Consider the following 15,251-nt stretch of genomic DNA (forward strand, 5'->3'; position numbering starts at 1 on the left):
GAAAGTATTATCCTGAATATCCCATTTAGCAGATGGGAAATCTGAGGCCCAGAGGAGTTAGGTTGGGTCCCTAAGGTTCCCAAGCTACTAAGCCTTGGTATCTGTGACTGTCTAGACACAATGTGGTTCAAGTCTTGAGCTCCCAAGTCAAGCCTTCATAGAAGCTTCACCCCAAACACAGAATTAGAGCTACTTCTTAAATATCTATTGACACTTCCCTCAGGCCTTTGGGGACCCCAATCCCTCTTGATCCCTAAACCTTTAGAATGGCCTTCAGCACACCAAAGGTTCCACTGTGAAAGGATATGGCATATGACTCACCCCATGGAGAGGACGCTGTCTCCTGCATAAGCTTCCACCCACAGCACCACACTAATGTGAAGGTACATCTACGCTCTTGGGGTGTTCGTGCCCTGATATCTGAGTGGTAGGATACTACCCAGAACTGAGCACCGTTCAATCTTTCCCAACGTCCCATTTCATGACGCTTGACAATGAACACAGTGGGCACATTTATACCACAGAAGTTGGTACATGCCAAAAATTCTAGCTCAATTTACAGTTCTTCTGGTGTTCTGGAGCTATGAATGGTATGGCAGGGCAGGCCGTATGGCAGGGAGGGAAAGGCACTTGCTGCCAACCCCGATGACGTCAGTTTCATCCTTGGAACCCACGTGGTAGAAAAAGAGAATCGACTCCCACAAGTTGTCTCTGACTACTACCTGCAGATGAAGATGCCTGTGAGACACACACACATACACACACACGTAGTAAAATCTTTTTAAAGAAAATGAATAGGATGGCAATTGTGTAAATTATGCATAAGACTCTGGCACTTCCACAGCTGCTCTCAGGGACAAACACAATGAAACCGAGACAGTTTATTTTATTTCTCATGTAACAGAAAGTCACTCACCTCATTGGCAAATGGGTGATTTTTTTTAACATCTTTATTGTTCTACTTCCATCTTAATTGTTCACAAAAGTATCCACCAACATTCATGTCAAAGCTATGTTCATAATCCCACGGCAACCTGAGTGAGCCTAGACACAAGACACACACAAATTAGCATATGCATTGTTTTAGAATTAATTGCCAATTTGAAAATTATGACTGGAAGTTTCACTTTTTGGAGTACAGGCAAGGTTTTATGGGAAAAGAATGGAACAGCTCCCCCAGCAGGGAGATGTCCAAATGGATTGCCTATCATTTTGTCATTTGTGAACAATGTACTGTATGTTCTTTATAAAAGGAAAATTTATACAGCCAAAACTAAGACCGCACGCATCCACAGACATCCTTCGGAAGTCTCTCCATCTGTTTCAAGAAGCTTCCCCAGCCGCCAGGTTTTTGGGCTAAGTGAGGTCACGGTGAGCTAGGGAAGTGCCTGGAAGCTCCAGGCCAGAGGAAAGGAAGGCTGGTGTTTACAATGAGGGCTGGCTCCAGAACAGCTTTTGTCTGTTCAGGGCCTTTATTTATTTTCAAATCAGCCTAAAGCCTTTGACCCCAGTTTGAAGTTAAAGGACAGGAAGAAAGGTCTTTTTCTTTTTTTAAAAATTGTATTAAATTTTTTTTTCAGGAGCTCTATTTTGATCACGTTCTTTCCCTTCCCCCACCTCCCTACCCATCCAATTTTATATTCTTTCCACATATACATATTGATTTTTTTTAAAATGAAAGGTCGTTTTCTTTCATGGGAATTGGCCACATCATCGCTGGAGAATTCAGGATACTCGGGACATCCCAGGACCCTGGATGGTTCTGTTGAAACTGAAAAGCAAATGATTCACACACACGCTTTCTTCTCCTGGAAGCTGCACATCCTTCAAGTCTACAGGATGCTTGTCATCCCACAAGTGCCTCTCTGTTTACAGTCATGCTGGCATCCTATAAGGGACGTCTTTATTTACTTCATTGTTTTATCCATGTGTAAATAAAACATACGCAATTCATTTATTTGTGCTTTTATGCAATAAGTAAACCCTGAGCACCCCCACCCCCACCCCCACCCCACGGGTCAGTCCATATTCTAGCACTATGATTATAGTGGTGACGTGGATTGACAATCTCTGATGCCATGGAACACAACTAAATGGAAAATATGAACATACTATGTTCACATTCAGCTAGATAAAAATCTCTGTCCATATCATCTCTGCACACTACAAACTGAAATCATTACCATCTTGACTCAAAAATGCTGTTATAAAATGGCTGTTAATGCAGCAGTAATGGGCTACACGTGTTAAAACTATATTAACTCACTTGGTTTTCACAGCAATCTCATCAACGCTGTTAACACCTCCACTTATCAATGATAAGCTTCATGACTGATGTGTAATGGAGCTGCTCAATGGCACCACTAGCCAGGGTAGACAGATGAATAAGATAGTTTAAGCTTGCAATTAAATGAGAGTCTAGTTTGCATGTTGGGTAATACCTACAATATGGTCCAGGTTTTGGTTAGTATTCTCCCTCTATCATTTTTCTACCTGTGGTGCTGTGGACAAGATCCCATCTTTTGTTTCTTTATATGTACCAGATGGCCGACTATACTATGCAATTAATTCCTGGGAAGATGTTAAGAAGACTCAGTGTTACAGTAAGTACAAAAGATAGTACAGTGCCTGGGACATACAGGTTCAAATATAAGTTGTCCTGGAGATAATGATAGACTCCATCAGAGGGTCCTGGCCTGCCCAGAAGCCCACAGACTCCTGGAGGTCAGTATCTGCCATTGTCTTTCTTGCTCACTAGAATATGAGCCTAACACACAAGATATGGTGAATATTTGTTGGTTAGCTACTTGGTTGGCTGGATGGCTGGATGGATGGATGGATGGATGGATGGATGGATGGATGGATGGCTGACTAGTTAGCTAGTTGACTAGCTGGTTAGTTGACTGGCTGGTTAGTGGGTTGGTTGGTTGATTGGTTGGCTGGCTGGCTGGCTGACTGGGTAGCTGACTGGCTGGCTTGCTAAGCAGCCTGAATATGGTCAACTAGAATCATATTTTATTCTAGGGCCTCCTGAAAAATTTGTTTCCCCCAGCTGTGTTCTCAGGTCATCAAATTTTTGACCCAGTGACAGAATCCCTGATCTGCTTTCCACCCAACGTTGCAAGCTGCTGAAAACTTTGAATCTGTCTTCCATCTGTGGCGATATCCATCACGCTGTCTCTTCCAGCTCCCTGTCAAAAGCATACAAGCATGGAACAGCTTAGTTCTATGATCCTAGCAGTAGAAGGACATGGGTTCAAATCTCATCTCAACCACTTTACTACTATGGGCTTAGAAGCGCTAGTTCCATTCTCTAAGTCTCAGGGTAACTAAAAACAATAGTATCTCCATCAAAAATGTGGGGTTCCAGGAAGGGACCCTAACTAGGGTTCTGTATGACACAGAACATCCACTCCATGTCAACTGTCATTGTACACACACTTTAGTCTCAAAATGCTGTCCATCAAAAGACATTCAAGAACAAAACCAGCCCTTTCTCACAAGAGACCCTGTGGCCAAATGACAGGTCAATACATGTCAAACTAAAAAGTAATCTAATTAGCGTATTATGTATTTTTTTATTTCTATATGTGTGCCTGTGTGAGAGATACCGAGAGAAACACACACACACACACACACACACACACACACACACACAGAGAGAGAGAGAGAGAGAGAGAGAGAGAGAGAGAGAGAGAGAGACAGATTTGGAGTGTTCTTGGAGACCAGTTCCCCTGGAGCTGTAGTTACAGGTGGTTGTGATTTGGAGATTTAAATACATTATACAGTCTTTGGGTACCCTGTATAGGAAGAGTTGGAAAAGACACTTCTGCCCCCTGCTGGACATCTTGATTTCCACAGAAAATGGCCAGCAACTGTCTTCTTCTATGGAAGCTCCACTGGAAGAGGATCTACTTGATGCTCTGGCCACGAGTCAGAGGCAACCTTAGGAACAGAATGTGCAGTTTCACCTTTAGAACTATTTTTAAATCACAGTGCCTTCCTCTGGCGCCTTCAGACAGCCTGAGAAACCAAATAGAGTGGCTGCAGCACGGAGTCTTAGTCATGTGTGTCATTCTTGGCCCTATCTCTGGCAATCTCAGTTGGAGAGAGTCTCCAATCCAAAATCCCCACTCCCCTCTGCCTCCCTGGGGTGAAGACATGCCTCTGAGGTACACAAAACAATGCCAAGTTCTCAGAGCCAGGGTGCCCAGCAGCCTCCATCTGCTCACCCACTGAGTTCAAAAGATGGGCGAGGGCTGTAGGTACCATGGGATATACGCTGAGAAAGACGACAACTCACAAGGCAAGACTTCCGTGGCATAGGTACATAACACACCTATACACTGTGGGTGGGAAAGAACCTGCTTCCCTGTGACAGTCCCTGGAACGGAGGGCTCATACAAAGTCACCCACACATGATGCTGTACCCCAAGCTCCAGGCAGAGAATGAACTCTTTAGAGGTGTAACACAGCTGACTCTGGTCCCCCTGTAAAGCTGTCTTCAGTCTCAAGTATCCGCACATGACGGACCAGTGTCCCCAGCCACAGCTAGAGGGTCACGGCCTTTCTTAACGTCAAAGTTTATAGCAGAAAGAAAGAGGTGCATAATCCAACTGCAAAGTGGCTGGAAAAGCCCAGAAAGAGAACAAATTCAAAGCTTAACTTTAAAATAAACGAACCGATGGGTGGAGTCAATAGATTCCCTTCAAAAATAGTCCCATTTGTTTGTGTTCTAGATGGGGTTTCTTTGTTCCTTAGGTAATGAGCTGTCCCAAAGATAGATCTGCTTCAGCCATTTCCTTGTCGATGAAATGAAGAAGGCAAACAAATCTTTATCAGCTCATCTAAAGTTTACCCTCTGTGCCAGGTACTACATGTACTGGGGACTTTTACATGTACTGTCTGACACAGTTTGATGGCTCTTAGTTTAGAAACGTGGTTGCTGAAGGTCACACAGCCTGGAAGAAGCCGATTTGATGAGGTTGGTTAATACCACTCTAAACTCTACCCCCTCGCTCCACCCTTGCTTCCCCGTAAACCAGTCTCACGCTGCTTCCGAAATCTGCTTTCTAAAGTACAGAACCTCCATGTCACTCTCAACGACCTCTACCCTTTCCGCAGCTTGCTCCTGTCCTCAGGGTGAAACCCAAACATCTTCAGAGCAACTCCCCACACCCTCTGAGGAACTTCTGCTTTTGTCTTTCCTCCCATTTCCCTCACTCTGCTCCAGTCTCCTAATGGACTCCTCTAGTGATGCTGCAGATTCTGATGCTGTAGATCCCGATTCTTCCACAATACGTCCCATGCCCCTTTCCTCTGTCTCGGAGCCTGGTCCCTGCTTCCCAGCTTCCCAGCTTCCCAGCTTCCCTGCTTCCCTGCTTCCCTGCTTCCCTGCTTCCCTGCTTCCCTGCTTCCCTGCTTCCCTGCCCTGAGAAACACGGGCTTGGATGGCACTGACTCTAGCCATGAGGATGGGAGTCCTTTTTGCTACTTCTTTTTCTCAGATAGTTCAGAAAGAACCTGATCCAAGCTAGGTTGTCTTCTACGCTTTTTCATTTGTCAATTTCTCTATCTTTTGCCCAGTGAAAGATCGGGCTTTGGCAAGAAACTTTTAGTAAGCCACAGGACTGGGTTTGAATTCAGTGCACTTTTTTGTTCATTTTATTTATTTGTTATTATTTGGGGAATTCGGTTGAAAAGCAATACAACTCTGGGTGTGCATGTGTGTATGTGTGTGTGTGTGTGAACAACAGTCATCCTTTATAGAATTAATTTGTGAGAACAAAGGAAATGAAGGGGGGAGGAAGGAAGGGCCTACTAAAGATCCCAAACTAAGTAGGTATCAATAACTGACAAACGGCTCTTCAAGTGATAAGCATGGGCTTAAGCGTATGTGTGGACACAATGACCCACTGTAAAGGGGATTCTGAGTGGCATCTAAGTCCTTGCTTCAGAAACCTTGGAGTATTGCTGTGTGTGTCACTACCTGTGTGGCTGGGAGAATGACATTTTGTCTCAGTTTATTCACCTGTAAAAGGAAGGATAAAGTCAGGGTAAACAGAGATCTGCTTTCCTCCCACAGACGACAAGATGACATCTCCAGACCTTCTCATGCAGGACAATGACAACAGCCTGTGGGAAAGGAGCTGTCAGAGGAACTGATCTCAGAAGTCAGAGGTCAGAACTTCAGAATCTCCCTGCAATTAACATCAAGTTGAGGTTTCTCATTCTCCCGTGTTCTGTTCCATTCTCCCTTCACCTTTTCACATTCCCTCCCCAAATAAACTGCTGAGAAATGAGTTACATTATATTCTCTTAGCAAAGCACCTATACATAATAGGTATATCCAGGGACACACATACAAATATCTGTTTCATGATTCTTAGACATAAGAAAAGCTCAAGAATGGTAGTTGATTTCAGAATAATAGTACTATTGGACAGGGAAAAGGGGCTCTTCAGGAACAATTCGGCCTTTCTTGTAAGAGACGAGGGACCTGGAGTCAAGCAGCCCACAGAAGTTTCAGGAGGTGGTCTAGGCTAACAAGGAACTTAAGCCACGGCATATGCAGATCAAACCTGCTTCCTTCTTTTTTTTTTATTTTATTATTATGAAGGTTCTATGATGATATGCAAGATATTCGTCAGTATTGCTCTAGGATAGGGTCATTTCAGGTTCCCAATCCTCAGCTGCCCAAGGAACTAACTGGGAACCTCATCTTGGGCACTAGGGAGCCCCTCTAGGATCAAGTCTCTTGCCCACCCTAAAGTGGCTCCCTTAACTAAGAATTGTGGTTCCGTAAACCTGCTTCCTTCTAATGCCTGTGAATAATAGGAAAAAAGAAAAGAAACAGAAACACAATTCTAGAAGAAACTAACCCTATTGCTTAAGATTTCACACACACACATTTAACAATTGTTCTAACGAGTAACTTGTACATAATATATAGTGATTGTAATTGCCTGGTACAATGTTTTGCTTGTTTAAAAAAATGGCCGGTGTCTTAGGGTTTTTGTTGCTGTGAAGGAACACCATGACCATGGTATGCAGGCAGACATGGTGGCTGCAATAGCTGAGAGTCCTACATCTTGCAGGCAACAGGAAGTCAACTGAGACACAGGGAAGTATCCTGAGCATAGGAAACCTCAAAGCCCTCCCCACAGTGACACACTTCCTCCAACAAGGCCAAAACCACTCCAACAAAATGGTGCCTCCTAATAGTGCCACTCTTATGAGATCATGGGAGTCAATTACATTCAAACCACCACAGCCTGATTCCTGTCTTGAGAAATATAGTTATCATTATATGTGACCTGGTTACAAGCAAATTTACTAGATTTACAGATAAATCAGAATGCACAGGGTTAAAAAAAAAAAAAACTTTAGCCAAAACTTAGGAGATTTAAAATCAGTATCCTGTCCTTCATGTACACATGCATCACACTAGAAACCATTGAGAAATAGCTCACGGGACAAAAAGCTTGATGTGGAGAATAGGACATGGCTGCTGGGGAGATGAATCTTAATAAGGCTTAAAATGTAACATCAAATCATATTAATCACAACAACACCCCTTTATAGTCTTCAGATCCCAGTCACCATCAAAGGCCTCAGCAGCTCTGAAACGGCTCCAGCTCTGACCAGAGGCTAACAACCCATCAGTGGGAAAGGGGAGAGATTGTAACTTGAGTCAGATGGGGAATGACTGCGGCACAGCTTCTAGGCCAAGATAGCCTTCTTCAAATATAAGATGTGTAACTGCTCCGGAACGCGTGTGCCCTGACCATCCCTCAGGAATGTTTTTGCAAGGACTCTGCATGGGGAGATTAGACCAGCTAGCCTCAACCACAGCATTCCTCCCAGCCTAGGGAGTTTTACAACTTGTAGCGGGAGCAAAACTGCATGTATTTCACACAGGAGTAGATCAAATCATTTCATTTCCTTTCTGGGGAAGAACACTCCAGAGTAGAGAACTGCTGACCGGGATTGAGTCTCTCAGGGGGGAAAAATGTGTTGATATATCTATAACCTTGGTGACCAGATGTCGTGGTTATTCAGTGCACCATCCCTTCCCACTCCTACCGCACAGACAACAGCATCTAGCCAACCCCCAAAGTCTAGAGACAAGTGGCATGTGGTCAGTCAGTCAAATCTAGGCTACTGTGTGCAGGTGGAGAGAGTGATGACCAGACCTCCTCACGTGTGTTATGCTGCCAAGAGCAGGTGTGAACCTCCTGCCTCCCGATCCCTGGAGCCGCTCTCACAAAACGCATGCTACGGGAACATGTGACTCACTGAACCAGAGTTATGAGAAGCAGGAACCAAGAGTTCAGGTCAGGGAATTAGCCTGCACACCGCCTGGAACACTCCCCACACCTCAGTACACACTTGAATGGCTGGGGGAGTTTGCGAGAGGTAGAGAACTGAGCCCCAGGGGTTTCCACTCAGAAGTCTCAGGTACACACTCAGAATTTACACTTCGGATATCAAGCAGTTGACATTGACACTGTGGTCAATAGAACATAGTTTGAGCTCACTGCCTAGTTCCGAATCACCAAAGAACTCAGCTACCATGGTGAGAAGTTCCAGAAATTATCTCAGTGATCCCTCCCCTTCTGACTTCTGTGTTTTTGCTGGCCACCCACTCCTCTTTTTGTGTAAGCTGATCTTCTCTGAGGAGCACCCCAAATGATTGCTATGCCATAGGGGGCTCTGCAGATGTTGTCTTATGATGGACACAATACACAAAGCTAATGGGTACCACCTCTCAATTTGATTATGGTCTCTTTTGCTTGGTCTCTCTCTTTGTCTTTCTGCCTTGCTCACTCTGATGATGGGAGTTATCAGGGATGGCCTGGTCTACATGGCACCAGCTGTGGCTAGCTTCTGGCCAACAGCCAGCAACCACCAAGCCAACTCCTGCCAACAACCTTGCGAACCAGTTAGAAGCAGTTTCTTCTCTAACTGAACCCAAGGTGACTCCTCCCTCAGCCAACACCTTGGCTGTGGTCTTGTAAGCCATCCTGAGCCTGAAAACCCAGCGAGGTCACACTTGGATCACTGCCCTTCAAGCACAAAGAGATGAATACTCAGTGTTGTTCCAAGCCACTTGGTGTGGTGTGTGGTTACAGATAATGCACAGAGGTGTTTTATAAAGGAACCACTCTGAAGTAATAAGGCATCTTGGTATTTGATCCATAATTCAAGCCGGTCGGTTCATCTCCCTCCTCCCCCATGATAAAGAAGACGAAAAGCGTATATAAATGTAAATAGCCAATAATTAATGATATACAGTATTTACAATTAATGTATGGTATAATTCTCAAGCCTCAGCCGTGGGAGAGTTTCACTTGATTCTCTGGAAGGCTGTACAAGAGCCCTGCTTCCAGGTAGAATGGAGAATATGGGTCCCAGTTAGACCTCTGTGCCTTTCACCTGGTCCTCCTTGGGCTATGTCCCTTGAGCTACAACTATGCTGAATTTCTGTGCCTATAGTCCCCATGAGCATGGAGTACTGACTCCTTTGGTTCCTCCACTGGAACTGAAGAGTCTTTCCCTGAGAACACTGATGAGGGCACCAGGACGAGCCTACTCAACCTTTCCCCAGCACAGTGCCGGCCTTCCTCACTGTCTGCAGAGCTGGGTTGAGAGAAGGCATCTTTGAAGCTGTCTGTGTAGGAGTCACAGTGACCTGGGCGGAGATCCAGAAGTGAAGCATGGGGCCAAGATGCTCCTCCCAGAGCCCCTCTCCTTCCGGGCGTTGCTGCTCTTCTCCATAAAATGAGGGGAAAGCTTGAACCCTCCCAGTCCAGATCTAAGAACGTGGGTCAGGAAGGCAGCATCTCGCCATGGCAAAGTGGTCAGGAAGAAGATGGATCTCTTCAGAGGGCCAGGCTCCCGCCACTGAGCCACCGCGCCCTCTCTGAGGAGCACCCCAAGGGATTGCTGTGCCACAAGGGACTCTGGCAAATGTTGTCTAGTCTGTTCTTAATGGTGTTCTGAAGCTCCTCGTCACCCAGCAGGACCGCAGCTGCTAGCGCCAGCAGGAAGTATTCAGTAGCATCATGAGCATCCTAATCCCATGGGGCAAAGAAGAGACAGATATATTAGCAGCGCTTCCAGGGCAGCGTTAAAGTCTATGCTGAGAACAGTAATACTTTTCAATTACTGCTTCCCTACATCCCAGGGCCTCATGGAAGTTCTTTCCCCTGCTGTACTCTGGCTCCAATGGCACCATCAGTTATGGTACCCCTCCTCCTTGGGCACAGAAGTGGCATCTTCCCCATGTCATCCAATCATGACACAACATTGCACTGAACACAGTATTTGAACGGTGTTTGCGTGACCCAAACCCACAAAAGGACCCAACAAGGAACACTGTCCATGTCCTTTTGGAGATGGGATGTGGCAAGGAGTGAGGCCAAGAGACACAGAGAAGTAGGAACACACCGTGTCAAGAAGGAGATGAGAAGAATCCATGAAACTGAAGGCAAAACGGGGTCCAGAAGAACCCAAAACTAAGTCTATGCTTCAGCTTCCAGTTACAACTGCTTCCAGTCGTTCAAGGTTTTTCCCTTTGCAATGCCTGGAGTCCTCAGCTGATGCAACCAGGTGGCACATTCTCTGTCCCTGAGCCACTTGCCATGGCACTAAGTGGGCCTTCATTCGCCTGTCCCTCTCTACACAGTAGGATGAGAAACAGATGCTTCCTCAGGCAAAAAGAGATGCAAAGGATGCGAAAAGAGACACCTGGTTCTCGTTATCCTGTATAATTATTTCAGGCCAGAATCACAGTTTCACCAGTAAGGTCAGCAGAGCCGCCCCGAATCTCCCTTTGAGGTCAAAGTTAGACAAGACTCACAAGCCACTGAATTAGGAGATTAAGGGTTATGCTGGGGTGACAAGGACATTTGGAAAGGGAAAAACACTTAAGGGTACAATTTTGGTGTCAGAGTTGTGACAGGGTTGCAGGCTACCAACTCACTTCCAGAAGGGAGGAACTGGGTGCTGTAGATTGAACTCCAGGAAGAGAATCAAGACAAAGAACTTTCTTAGGGTTTAGAGATCCTTATATCCAAGGTTCCATACATGACTATCTCAAACATACTTTAATCCATGTGTGTTTCTTATACAAGGTAATTTCCTACAAAATGTGGGGCACTGACTTAGAACATTTGATAGACTTCTCCAGTGGGACTTAACAGAAGAAAACCTCATGTCCCCAGTGAGACCACCCCTTCATTCATAGCCTCTGAATGAAGACTGATCATCTCAGTCCACTGGTCCTGTCACCTCTGTTCCAAAGTCCCCTTACTATCTTTCTCAGCAAAGAGCGGCTGAATGGGTAGCTCTCAAAAGTCCGCCATGGAAGACCAGTTCTTACCTTCAATTGGTAGAAAGTGAGGCGGCCCAGGCGATAATACACCTTGGCATAGTACAGGGCCTCCCTGGGACTCTGCAGCCATCCTGGGCAGAGGGACAGAGTCCTCAGGTAGCAGTCTTCAGCCATCTCATACATGTTCAGAGAGAAGTACACAGTAGCCAGGCGGTGAAAAGCCACCAGCTCCTGCTTCTGATCTCCTGGGAATTACAAGAGTAAGGGGAAGTCCTGCAGTCAGCACTGGGCATTACTCACTCATTCAGTCCAGAAGACTTTCTGAGACCACTAGATATCACAGACGAGGAGCATCAGAAAGAGCACAGAGGAGGTCCCTGCCCTCGTGGGCTCAGTGTTTCAGAATGAGGAACTCCTTAAGTGATCCCACAAATAAATAGACCCATGGAACGTGCTACCAAGAGAGCCACAGAAATGCTGAGCTGTCCTATTTCTGGAAGAAAATGTTCTCTGTGCTGCTGATGATACTGTAATTCAGTACTGGGGGTGGGGGTTGCTTCTTAAAACCCGTGATGAGCTGTGATGAGAGGACAAGCTTAATTAAGCAATTAGGAATGGCTTCCAGTGAAGAACACTGGGTAGCAGACGTCCTTTCCACATGAAGTTTCTCCAGAAAACCCAGTGACCTCCCAGCTCCTCACCAACTCTCCGTTCCGAGGACTCTACAGAGTGCCATTCTCTTTCGGTCTAAGCTTTCATAGAAGTGGCTTTGTGTGCATCTGGGGCTTGAGGTGTTTGAAGTTTGTGTGAGTTCATGCTTTTAATAAATGACCATTTTAATACAAAGTCCTTTTATTAATACAGAGAACAAAAGCTCCTCTTCCAGTCCTGTCTTTGGAATGCTTGCAAGGTAGCTATTTGATGACATCTTTAAAAAATAAAAAACCTTTTAAAAAAATCTCAAACTTCAAAGAACCAAAAGTCAAAATTATAAAACACACACACACACAAAGAACCCACAATCCCAAAGAGAGAAAATTCTCTGTTCTGGGAGATGTATAATTTTACACACACACACACACACACACACACACACACACACACACACACGCCTGTGTGAGATGAGGCCAGCCTCCTTAAGCTCCATTCCAGGAAGCAATAGAGACAGAGTACTCTGACTGAGCTGCCCAAGGTCCCTCAGGCCCTTCCTGAGGTCAGGGACAAAGCTCTGATAAGCTTTCGGGCAGTTGAAGAGGAGGAGAAGGGCAAGGGTCCTCTGGCTCAACAAACAGAACCCACCGCCCTCCTGCACCGGTTGACCTTGAAAATGGCTAGAAGTCCCTTCTAGAACCACGGAGGAGGTCTCCATCCACTCCAACATCGAATCAAGGCTTCTCTGATCCACACAGCTTTTCCTGAAGTACGCACACTCAAGACTGAGTTTGTTTTCAATCGTTTTAATTCACCCTTCGCTCCCTGCCAATGGCTTCCACTATTTCCCACTAGCTTTCCCCATAAGTGAAAGCTCTTTCAACTGTGTCCTGAGTTAGGCTTATGGGAACCTGACCTTCATTTGCGTTTCTGCTCAATGGGGAAAATGTGCTTTTGCCTAACTATCAATCAATTAAAATTTGGTGCAAAAGGTCTTTATGCGATAAAGATGTTACATGTGCTTAGACTAAAGTACCATTTACCTCATGGGGGAATGTTACCAAGTGTGATATAATAGTTAGCATTGGCAATTGACCTCAGAATTGACTTGCGCCCCTCACCCCATGCTGCCATATGTTTATAGACAACCATTGCTCTTCGTAACAGAATTGGATAGAGACTCATTTTGAAACCTCTGTTGATGAGGAACAAAATTTGTGGAAATTAAATCTTGCTCAATTACAGTTCTGATTGCTGAACCTGGGATTAGAGCCTACAGAGCCCGAGTCCGGAGCTGGTGCCTGCTGCCTCACTAGCAATGCCTGCATAGTGCTTGTTCCTCCCGCACAGGCACCTATGGGATAGGATCACCTACCTGTGAGGACACTCAGCCGGGCAGCCAGGGTGGCAAATTCCAAGGCTTTCTCATAGCCCTCGAGGCTGATCTGTAGCTCGGTCAGTTTGTTGAAGATCCGTAGCTCGGTTCTCACTGCCTTCATTCTCCTTGCTAAAGGAACGGCCCCAGCCTGAGAACCGAGACACAGCAATCTTAATCCACAGACACACCACACTCTACAGGCCTGGCTTCTCCTGGAGGAATTGGGGTGACCACTGGGCTCCCATTGCTGCCTTTTCTCAGCTATTCTGCTCTTGGTGTATTACCTAGGTATAACTGGAGGCCATCGGACCTTCTATAATAGGGGACAACTGAAAGCCGAAAGGAAGTCAGCTTCCTAATGATGAGGATAGGAGATAAAAAAGAATTGGCTAGGCAGGGCCCCCAAAAGTGAACAGTTCCATTCTTGCCCTTAGCCAGAAGCAGGGCATGTCATCCTTGTCTCCCAGCCAGGAGGCAACTCTGGCTTGTCACTTCCTGAATGAGTATCTACCTGGGGGCCATCTTAGGGGTGAAGACTTGCAGGCACTAATCACTTCTGGTGAACAACTCTGCAATGGGATCTCTAGATTTTCATGGTGAAAATGGGTTATATCCACTCCCCGATTAGAGCCCAATCCTAAATGATTTCAAGGTCTCAGCTCTTAGGAGGGAATGGCCATTGAGAATGCCAAGGCTCTGCTGAGGCCCCACTAAAGAATGGAATCTACCTCTAGCCCTGGATGAAGACATGACATCCTAACCTGCTCCACAAACTAGGGTATTTCAAACAGAGTTAATCCATCTGAGCCGGTCAGTCCTCCTCACCCCCCTTAGTGAGCTAATGTACTTTCCCTCCACTGCCAAGCCTCTGCCAGGTAGTCTGTTCACTTTTCTGAGTCCTAATTCAGAAGAACATAATGTTTCTCTCTCTCTCTCTCTCTCTCTCTCTCTCTCTCTCTCTCTCTCTCTCTTTTAGCTATTGGGAAAACTTGGACTTACTTCTCCTGGGGCTCTGATCTTTCTCAATCTTTCACAATATCAGGCCCCTCCTCCTCCACCACCAGGCCCCTCCTCCACACCCGACTACTTCCACCCAGCATAACTTTCTCTCCTCTTTGCTTTCTCCTCCTGGTGCTGCCAGGATTTACAGCTTGCCTGCCTTGTTTTTCTGTTAAACTTTAATAAAGTTGTCTTTGAGCTTCTTTCTAGGTCCATTTTCACATTCTTTTTTTTTTTTTTTTTTTTTTTTTTGGTTTTTTCGAGACAGGGTTTCCCTGTGGTTTTGGAGCCTGTCCTGGAACTAGCTCTTGTAGACCAGGCTCATTTTCACATTCTTTTATTAGCACAACTAATAACTCAAAAGAGGGAACTTCAGTTTCCCCAATAACATAAGGCACCCAGTATGGGACTCCCCAGAATGTCTAATAACTCTGAGGTCCCCTGGGGAGTCATTTATGGCCACTGATATATGGAATACCTAAATGAACAGGTGTCTGAGGATCTTCAGTAAACAATGCTTTCCACTGTTTTCATAATGCTAGAAGTTTAAGCATGTCACTTCACATCTTTACGCCTTAGTTTTCTTTTTAATTTATCCGTTTTTATTTTATGTGTATGAATGTGTGCCTGCATGTATGTATGTGCACCACATGCATGCAGTGCCTGAATGTGCCAGAAGAGGATATTAGATTCCCTGGAATTGGAGCTGCAGGCACTTATGATCCCCCATGTGGGTGCTGGGAACCGAACACAGGTCCTCTACAAGAGTAGCAAGAACTCTTAAACACTGAGTCATTTCTCCAGTCCAAAGACAGACAGATATATATACACACACACATGTATGTATGTATGTATGTATGTATGTATGTATGTCTTTTGAGACAG

General features: G+C 45.5%; 1 protein-coding gene across 1 annotated transcript in view; it reads right to left on the minus strand.

The window, feature by feature from the left end:
• Window positions 1-9,273: 9,273 nt before the first annotated feature.
• Sh3tc2 (SH3 domain and tetratricopeptide repeats 2) overlaps window positions 9,274-15,251 on the minus strand; it is a 58,067-nt gene continuing 52,089 nt past the window's right edge. The window contains exons 15-17 of the mRNA XM_041641423.1: window positions 13,365-13,515; window positions 11,387-11,583; window positions 9,274-10,076 (exon numbers count right to left, since the gene is read on the minus strand). Of these exons, the coding sequence (XP_041497357.1) occupies window positions 9,885-10,076; window positions 11,387-11,583; window positions 13,365-13,515 (540 nt within the window). The 3' untranslated portion in view covers window positions 9,274-9,884. The remainder of the gene's footprint in view (window positions 10,077-11,386; window positions 11,584-13,364; window positions 13,516-15,251) is intronic.

The sequence above is a fragment of the Microtus oregoni genome, unplaced genomic scaffold (assembly GCF_018167655.1).
Source record: "Microtus oregoni isolate MIOR12 unplaced genomic scaffold, Mior012 000069F_ref0000032, whole genome shotgun sequence".
NCBI lineage: Eukaryota > Metazoa > Chordata > Mammalia > Rodentia > Cricetidae > Microtus > Microtus oregoni.